Below are 9,871 nucleotides of genomic sequence, written 5' to 3'. Positions count from 1 at the left end.
CGTTGGTTGGCAGTGTGAGATTTAAGGATTTTCAATTGAGATTTCGTCCTTAAGTGAAGCTGAAAAGCCAAGAAACACCGTGAAGCTCATCCTCATCCTGTAGACAGTTCCACTGTACGTTGGCAGTGTGAGATTTAAGGATTTTCAATTGAGATTTCGTCCTTAAGTGAAGCTGAAAAGCCAAGAAACACCGTGAAGCTGTTTCATCCTCATTGGGAGTCATTGGCCGCGCACACTTTACGGAATTCCAGGGTGTTTCGAACCGGCGACCTCCTGGGTAGTAGTCTGAACAGTGAATCGTTCGGCCACGAGCGGCTGAGCAGCAGTATGATTAACCGGCACCTAGACACCGTATTGTGCTACTCGTCCTTTAATCATAAAAAAAACACCACGTAGTCACGTGTTGACTGGCTCTTCGAGTGATAATGCCCTAGCCAGATTATGCGATGAATTCCTATTTACTGAGTCTACTGTCAGGGTTCTTATTCCCCACCGCCTCGCCTGCTTCTACCGGTAAGCGAGGCTTTTGTTTCTTGCTTTACAAAGTTTTCTTCTAGGATGTAGTGGAGATTTCCGTAGTGTTAAGGTTAAAGTTTTTTATCATGCTGTACATGTAAGACCTTTAAAATAAAACGACACATGTATAACCAACTCGAAATAGCAAGCTCATCGTACAGCTGATCATAAACGTCAGCAGACAAATTTCTATCGCACTTTCATATGAACCAAGTATCCATTGGCCTAACAGTGTCTCACGTGAAGTTATAGCTCTGGAAGTTACGGAAAGGCACATAAACCCTAAGAGTGGTTCACCGCACAAGTTATATGAATGGTCGCAACATCCACCTGATAGTTCAAAGGTATGAATTTCCTCATTGGAAATGAGGGAAAATTAGCTTCGTTTAGTGTCCGTGCCAGTATACCAATAGGGGTGAAGTCTCCTAATTTAACAGACATCCAAACAGTACCATTACCCTGTAGGCCTACGAAAATATACTGCCGAGAGAGTTTATGCAGCCGCGTTAAGCCGTAGCTACTAGTGATTGTATTCGACTGAGCGAATTCGCTGTCTAAGTGGAAACCTAGCGCTGTTAGACTGGGACTTTCAAACAAGCAATTGTTTGGTCCACACTTGGAAGTATTTTCACGGTAGACACGCGCAAGTAAAAAGCAAATAAAATAATTAGGCCACTTGACAGACAGCTCACACTGTCGTCCTGGACGCACCACCGTGCAGCTCGCCACTCTACGCCTCTGGTTTGGGTAGTCCACTCTGATAGGAACATAGGGAAAAACACTGTACTGAGTAATTATTCAATGAAGGTCGAGAGTTGACAGTGTGAATGGATGTGTTCTGTGTCGCGAACTGGGAGACTCTGACAGGTTAACACTTCTTTTTATGCACGGCTAGGACATACCTGGAACGCTAACTGAACCGCACCAGACGTGTTGAGGTTCTCAAGGTTTATGTACGAGCGGTAAGGCACTAATTAAGAGGGAACTTATCAAGTCAGTGTTCAGGAAGAAGATATGACCGAAGCTTGACTGGACAATAAATTATCAGAGACGCGATCCAAAACGATCACACCTTTCAAGAAATAAAACGAATGTTTCACGAGGAATTCGGATCAACAATGGCCTTGGTTGCAACAGTAATGACAGGATGAAATGGGATTAGGTAAAAAAAATCCACACGACAGAAGCCATATGCGAAAACTTGGAAATCTGTCATTGTGAAAAAACACCCAGGGGAGGAAAGGATGCGTTCTGAGATGTACTTTATGAAGTCTGTACAGGAGTAGTTGAGAATCCAGGGCTAAGTTCAAACGGAAATTCCGGCTAGTAGCCTATTGTCTAACCCAATGAGTTATGCCACGCTCGGAAAGAAAACACCCACGCAATGAAAACCTCGCCAAGAACCATACATCTCCGAACTGTTATCCGGAGTTTCGCTAGGTGATTTCGCAACTCACATGTACGCTACGCTTAGCTACTGTCATTCGCTGAACACATTGGAGAATTTAAGCACTGAACGACATCCGACTGTGAATAATGACAGGGATAAATCAGGGACTCGCGGAATGTCATAATACGATTGGAGTTAACTTGTGAAAGCCGAGAAAGTTATGAAGCCGATTAGTTGTTGTTGGAAAGCATCAGGAGAGTGGATCTAGCGAGTATTGGTGGACATTCAAATCAGTGGTTGACCAGACTCTTGATCAGCCACTCACAGTCGGATGGTATACTGTTTGCCTGAGGTCGCAGGGAGTTTCGCTGATGGTTGCCACCAAGGATGAATAAATAAAAACAATCGTTCACTTGTAACACCCTTTTGGGGCCTGGCTGCCACGCCGCCCTCAGGAAGCACGAGTGTTAAGAAACTGTTAGGTTGTCCAAGCCTAAACAAGAGTAGTCGAGATGTTAAATTTGAGTTCGAAACCGACCTCCCGGTCAGTAAGTTCGGACCTTAACCACTGAGCTATCTCGAGCTCTACAGGGATGAAACAGCTGTACAATGCTCTTCATTCTCTCACTATGGGGTGACTCCTCATTACCTGCGAAATTTCCACAAACATCGCCCAAGCAGGCAAATAAGGAGGAAAGGCAGCAAATAGTAAGCAACCATGAAGGATTACAGAAGGTGCGAAAGGTGGCAGTATGTTGTCTGTCGAGTTTTACTGACCACCGCAAAACAGTTGTGATTAGATGGAAATAGCGTATTTTCGTTTAACTTGTCACTACGCGTTACAGCGAAGCGAAAGTGTTCAGCACTGATAATGATGCCACTGATGGTGACGAACGAATAGAGCATAGTGGTATTAGATTAGGAAGCAAACATTAGCAGGATTGATTGAAACATCATCGCTGTTTTCAGTTTATATGGTCTGGTCCCGTGCATAACACCTACTTTCGTCGTAAAGTGTATCTGAATGTAGCCCGAACACCAGGAATGAATCAGGGCTAGGAGCACACTAACCGAACAACACAGGCAGCTCGGTTATACTAGTAAAATTAATTGGTGACCAACACCAAGATGTGCTTACATACACATGAAAATATGCACTATGAAGCATAAAGTACGGTATTTTTCCGTTTAAAAAAGAGCTGTGTAAAAGGTGGTAATGTGGTAAGCTGGGGTGAACTAAACTGATAATGAAGATCTTCAAAGAAATAAATTCGTCAAGTTTGCTGTGGAAGGGAGAGAGACGACTTCGTCTCTGCGTGAGTTACAAGGCTCATCAATAAAAGGCTCTGACAAGACGTACTTTGAAGGTCCTGTCTCGGCGCATAAGCACTCGATACCGACCGGTTTTATTGTGCTTTAAAATCTGAATAACTCCTTTCCCGCGTTCTTTCCATTCAGGTGGATCCTCTGCCCTATCATACCGGTAGAGTTTGGCTTTTCTGCACCAGTGAAGTGCCAGAAATTCGAATTACCGCTTAAATACGCCCTCTTCATTCTCCTCCGTATTTGATATCGCTATCGGTGGGAGGCTGACAACCGGCTGAAAGTAGCATTCACTGTTGGAAGAATCAAACTGAAGAAAAGAAATTATACGACAGGACTGCTTACGCTGTTATCTAGATCAGACATTCGCGGTGAAGCAATCGGACGATATATTGTTGTGGTGTCATAAAATCTAAAAGGGGAAGGAAACGAAAATCACGGGCGTTCGGTTTATCTGGACAAAAATGGCAGATAAATCCTATGGTCGATAGCTGCTTAATAACCAAGAAAGGACATTTACCTACTGTGACTAGCTTGGTTTGCTCGTAGTGAAAGGGGCTGCACCCATCAAGAAAAATGTCCTGCGAAGTGAACGCACGTTTTCCGATCGTCGAAGTGTGTTCGACGGTCCTTCGGTCTTGAGATAATCATAATCACCATCATTGACAGCAACACATCAGTAATACATAATAACGCATAACTGCTACACAGCCACGCCGAATGATAGTCTATGCAGAGGGTGGAAAGAGGGATGGGCAGCGAAGAAAGATGTCATTATGTCATGGTAATAAAAAATAAATCATTCAGGTGCAACACCCTTTCAGTGCCTAGCTCCCACCCGAAGGAAGCACGAGGGCTGGGATACCGCTTTGGTGGTTGGGCTTGAGTGCTGTAATGGTCCCACGGGCTATACTGAGTGGAGCTTTGATTCACAATATTTAGTCATACCAGAAAGGACCAAGAAAACCAGCGAGCCTCCATATTGCAAATAACCGCAATCCGAAGCGGTACGGAAGTAAAATCATACTGTCGTACTGTCATACTGAAGACAATAATTCACATTCACATTGGTGGAAGCAGTGATGTCGCCTTCCTCCGAGGAGGTCGGTTAGAACAAGTCGGCCTTAAAAGATTAACACTCCGATCACCCAACGATTAGCCGTGACCGTTATCGAATTATCCAATACGATCGGAAACAAATCAACCTTACCACGAGCGCAACGTGGTTCCAGACAAGCCATCGGCAACAGCTGTAAAAACGCGTACTTGTCGTGCAGTGGTTCTGGCTGCCACAGTTTTGTTCATCTATTAGTTGGGGGTGGTGTGGAGTGAATAGCTGTGCCTTGAAAGCGGTAGCTGATATAACTGATGTGTAAATGCAGGGTTCTCAGTGGACCTTTCATTGAAGAGATCGGAAGGGGAGCTATATATTGAAGGCAATAGCTTGAATGCAGAAGAGCCACTAAGGGTGCGACAGGGCCACATTTGACTGTCTCCAAAACCAATAATGTAGCCCGTCTGGAGGTTCCGATTCAGCGAGACGACAATGACCATGGTAACTGAGTTTGCTGGTAACGGCTTTCATGGTTCGCTGCTAAGTCCTTATTTGATCTCGCCTGGCTCGTTTCCAACTCTCGCGTGGTTGTGCGAAAAGAGCCCTTCAAAGAAGTCGGGCAACTGGCATACGGAGCACGTAGCCAAAAGAGCGCAACCTATGGGGTTTGATCAATTCATCCATCGCAGAAGAGTTATTTCTTCCGAAACCCATTCGACGTACTTAAGCATTACTGATCGGTGTTCCCACCATACTCGGGCAATGCCCCGAAGACACCGGGTGAACTGACGAACGTGGAGCATTTTATGAAGCATTTTGACGGCAAACACGATCGCGAAAGCTTCCTTTTCCATCTGACAGTAGTTTGCTCGGCTGATGTCAGGGCTCTGGCCGTGTGTGCACTAGCTTTCTGGTTGTTGTCGGGAAATACCTACGAAATCACTGCACCAATCCCATAGTCCGAAACACCCGAGGCCATAAAGATTTATGGTGACGGATCGTAGTGGGTAAGAAGGAAATTGGGACTCAGCATGGATTTGACAGAGTCCAAGGAGCGTTGGAATTTTTATGATCAAGTTCGCTTGTGGTCCTTGATGAGCAGCTGGTTCAGTGGACCTCGGAGGCGATGCATGGAAGGCTGAAAAGAGCTGTAGTGACGGACAATACCGATGAAGGACCTGAGAGATGTCACATCTGTAGGTGCTGGGGTACGTATTTTATCGACCGCATGAACAAGGTGCATTTTTTCGGTGCATTCTGAATCCAAGTATGTGGATCAAGGCGCTGTCGGATTTGTGACCCATGCCGATGAGACCGTCCAAATAGGAAGCAATGCTGGGCGCAACCTTCAGCTCTGTATCAATGATCTGGCTCTACTTGACAACAAACGGCAGTCGGATTTACTGGAACAGACAACTGATGGCGATTTGGATTTGGGATTGGTTCGTTGGTGAGAAACACGATGCCAGTCGATTTCCGCTGTTTCGGAAATTGGTACTGCAAAGGAACAGTCTGTGATAGGCACACATCTGAAGCATGTGATATCCGTTTTCCGCGCGTCTCGTGTCCAGTCCAAGACGACCACGCAATCCGGCCTCAACTAGCTTAGTCTACCTACCTGGGCGTTCATGTCACCAGCAACTACAACGATATCTGAACTTTAAGTCCATTGTAAAAGAGCACCAGGAGCGCCATAGAAACCGCTTTCAGCAGATTCAGAGATACGGTCAATTGTGACGTAAGCAGACACAATAAACAGTGTGATAGACCTCAATTTTCGACATCCCATCACAGACTTTGCCAAACGAACCGCTCAGAGGCGACTATCAACGGGTAGATAATCAAGTGGAGACGTTTCCGACTGTTCGCTCAATATAATACCCACCACAGAATATCTAGCCGTAGCAGTCCCTAAATCACCAGAGGTGCGTACCCAGAACCTGAAAGGGAGCGAGGAGGCAGTCAGTTCGATCACAGTACTTGCGTCCTGTATCCTCTTTCGTAACAGACAACATACATCAATGCAGGGGGGAATCAAACGCGCAATCAAGAGTCACCTGTTGTTTTGCTCGCTGCAGTGTACGAACAATAAAGGCGGCTAAGTCGACAGCTTTCGGGGTTTGAAAACAGACTTGGAAGAGTTTAGGGTTGCTACTGAAGTTGGAGGTAAAGGATCTGCAGCTGAGTATGATGCAGGGCGAACGTAACGGCTTGAACCTAGTGCTTGAACCTGCGGAGAGTGTTAAATTTTTGAGTGGAGTGGGGTAAAAGGGAGAAAATGCTACAGTGAAGGGAGGAAGATATCATCAGTAGCTTGTTTTCGCTCATCCAGCTAGCAATACCACGCGCAAGGCCGATGTAGCGTGAGTGGTTTTAGCTGTATCATGGTTGTATGCGGCCTGGGATACTGCCAAGACACTCAGAAAGGAGGGCACTCGACCATAGCCTTTGGCTGAAAAACCTGACCGCAAGGATGCGGTGTTTACAGGGAAATGCAAGTGCATTTCAATTTTCATAGAATAAGCCACCACACATATCCTAACCCCCAACCTCAAGGCCCAAGAGACCGTGATGGTCAGGCATCTCTGAGAAATCTCCAGTGTAGCTAAATGGATCACGGAGGCATACAAACCATTACACCACGATAAGATGCAGTTCCTCATGATGGTTTACGATTGCATATGCTCTGTCAAGCGCCACTGAGCTCCTGGACCAGATGACCTCCTATCCGCATTGTTCAAGGATGGAGATGAAGTCCTCAGGTAACGCTTGTCTGATCTATTTGCCTTCATCTGGGAGAGTAGGTGGCGGTATCTATTTTAAGGGCCCGTCGTGAGTAATTAGAGGGATTCACCTGATTCCACTTGTACCAAGACTCTTAGTGTGACCTGTCCTCCATCGTCTTATGGTCGATCGTTAGGCAATGACTCGAGAGCAACAAGCGGGAATCCAGCTTCGTAGGAGTTGCGTTGACCAAAACTACCCTAGGTTCTAGAACAACGCCATAAGTATAACAGACTCGAAAGTTCAGTATCACTGAATTTCCAAAGTACATTCTGCACATCTGCAAAACTCGTGATAGCTCAGTGCTTAAGGAGCCAGCCTACGGATCGGACGGTCCGTGGTTCGAACCCAGTCTCAGAATCTCGACTGCTCTCGTCTAGGCCTGGGCAACCTTGGAGTGCTAAGGCCCTCGTGCCGCGTTCTGTCGACATGACAGCTAGGCGCCGAAAGGGTGCTACAACTGAACGAACGGGTCGTGTTTGATAACTTGAGATACATGTGGCGGCAAAGCAACGTTCCTTGAACCTCAAGGGACGTGTTAAGCTAGATTACGGGCTGTTTCGTCATATGGCTGTGAGACGTGCCCACCTCGAAGAGCGGAACTGAGAGGTCTTCAGGTGTTCGTCAACTTATCTCTTAAGCATAGCTCGTGTAGATCGGTACCGACGAATCAGCAACGGAACATTTATAAAAACGACTGTTCAAGTGTGCAACAGGGATTTCAACTGGAGAATATATTCAGCAGCAAAAGCTGTGATGGTTGAGGCATATATTGCACATACCGACTTACGGTTTGCCGAAGAGTGCTATTTTCTGCACCCAACTCAGGATGGTGTATGCAGAGATGTCGCCAATCTTTGACCCAGCAGAAGGGTATATCAGTGGGGCTCGCCTTCCGAATAGCTTACACGTAATCCCCCCTGTGCATCGTTGGAAAAGCTGAAATATGGCTGGTACTCGATGCCAATGGCGTCCTTGTTGGCAGTTTTATATCCAGCGTATAGGCAATACGTTCCTTCCCCATCCATTGTTAGTCATTTTATTCACAGAAAAAATATCAAACGGATTGTGGTTGTACGACGGGGCATTACTCTTGAACACCGATGTGCTAGTGACGATTATGAATATCTCCACGTACCTCTTCGACAAGGCGTTGACAACCCTGGGCAAGTTTGAAGTAAGTGCTTATAATCTGGATGGTGACGTTTATCCATAGGTGAGCGCTATTGCGGAGGTAATTGACAGTGAAGTTGACATAGTGGCTCCCTCGTTCCGCACTTACTACTAGTGTCCTATGCGGCCGAAGGCGCGAAAGATGGCATCGCACTGGGAATGTGAACTGCAAGCATGAAAAATTCCGGAGGTTCACCTATGTTGAGCAGATGAAACGTTGGTACAGTGCGTGCACTTCAAACATCGGTCAAGATGAAGGTCGAACAGAGCTCCTCCGCAAGATCAGCAAGATCTCGTAGCAAAGTCCACCACGGTGACTAGTTAAAGGATAATGAGGCAATAATTCGGAATTCACATGGCCAGACATGGACACGGCCAAGTGTGAACACGATCAAGGGATATTGGCTGAAAAATCAATTATTACCAAGTCCATGACACATGACACTTCACCTGGTTTTTGTCCGGCTGAGAGATACCAATGGTTGGGACATTAAGGATACGTCTATGAAAGGGTTCAGCGGGAGGAGCAACCGACCCTTCACAGAGGTATCCTAAGCTCCTGTCCCTGTGTGCACCTGAGTTACAGCAAGGCAGAAAACGTGTAGTCGGGTATGAAACACAACCATAATGTTAAATCAGTTGAGATAGACTGGTACCCAGGATACACGCACTCCCCGTTTTTAGCAGCTCACTTATGAAGATACGGAGGCCGCGGCGGCTAAGTATCCATCACGAAAAGACTGGATCTTATGCGTGATGGTTGGTGTCTCCGTAATTTATTGGGCTATATTGAGAGAAGTCCGTGCGACACATGCAGTGTCTCATACCAAGTTGGTCAGACGTTAGGTAGCTGATCAACACAGTCTCTTGATTCTTCAGGTCAGAACAAGTGCGGCGACCATTTCTTTTGAAAGAAATGTAACGTACTGGCGTTTCACGCTAAACATCGCTGGCTAGCCGTTTGGCTTTCGAACCGAAGGTTGCTGACAACAATCGCCCTCCTGTCTAGTTTTGGACACCGCGGCAATATACCATCTCGACGTTCGCCGAACTTCACCTGTGGCGCCGAGATGACATCAGGTTTGCGGTCAAGGCAGTGTACAATACTGTGGTCCCACCTATCCAATGTCGTGGGTCACGCACGTGGTTGCGGCATGCGAATCTTCGAAGACTGTGTTTGACCATCGATGACCTCGAAGCGGGCCGTTGATCTCGTAGACCTCAATTCATCCAGCCATTTATCCGATGGAGACAACCCAGAGCAGGTCAGGTCTTGACAACCAAGCTTAACAGTTCTTACCAGTGAGACGTTTAGAATGAGTCCGAGAACGAGTTAGAACAGAGTCCAGGTTTTCGAGGATAAGCAACGTTTTATTTGTCTAAGAACAAGCGTACATGAGCTGAAATGTACATACAATGTTCAGTACGAGTATATGTGGTAAGTATAAGAATAAGCACACAACCGTCACGAAGAGACTGGACCTTACCGTGGTGTGACGCTTTGCGCACCTCAGCGATCCACTGAGCTATACTGGAGAGTGTCCCGCGACACTCACAGAGTCTCTCATACCAGGTTGGTCAATGGTTAGAGGTCTGACGAACACAGTCTCCTGGCCCTCCAGGTTGGGGGT

At 46.5% G+C, this 9,871-nt stretch overlaps 2 protein-coding genes across 2 annotated transcripts in view; one reads left to right on the top strand and one right to left on the bottom strand.

Moving 5' to 3' along the window:
- The window catches only part of T265_08992 (hypothetical protein), a gene marked incomplete at both ends in the record, with an annotated part of 21,764 nt that extends 17,230 nt beyond the window's left edge, over nt 1–4,534 (bottom strand). The window contains 3 exons of the mRNA XM_009174942.1: nt 3,267–3,405; nt 3,439–3,539; nt 4,496–4,534. Of these exons, the coding sequence (XP_009173206.1) occupies nt 3,267–3,405; nt 3,439–3,539; nt 4,496–4,534 (279 nt within the window). The remainder of the gene's footprint in view (nt 1–3,266; nt 3,406–3,438; nt 3,540–4,495) is intronic.
- T265_08993 (hypothetical protein) overlaps nt 1–9,871 on the top strand; it is a gene marked incomplete at both ends in the record, with an annotated part of 55,032 nt that overhangs the window by 36,317 nt on the left and 8,844 nt on the right. The window lies entirely within an intron of this gene.

Source organism: Opisthorchis viverrini, assembly GCF_000715545.1.
Source record: "Opisthorchis viverrini unplaced genomic scaffold opera_v5_250, whole genome shotgun sequence".
In the NCBI taxonomy this organism is placed as follows: Eukaryota; Metazoa; Platyhelminthes; class Trematoda; order Opisthorchiida; family Opisthorchiidae; genus Opisthorchis; species Opisthorchis viverrini.
This window is presented reverse-complemented; position numbering and strand designations above follow the sequence as displayed.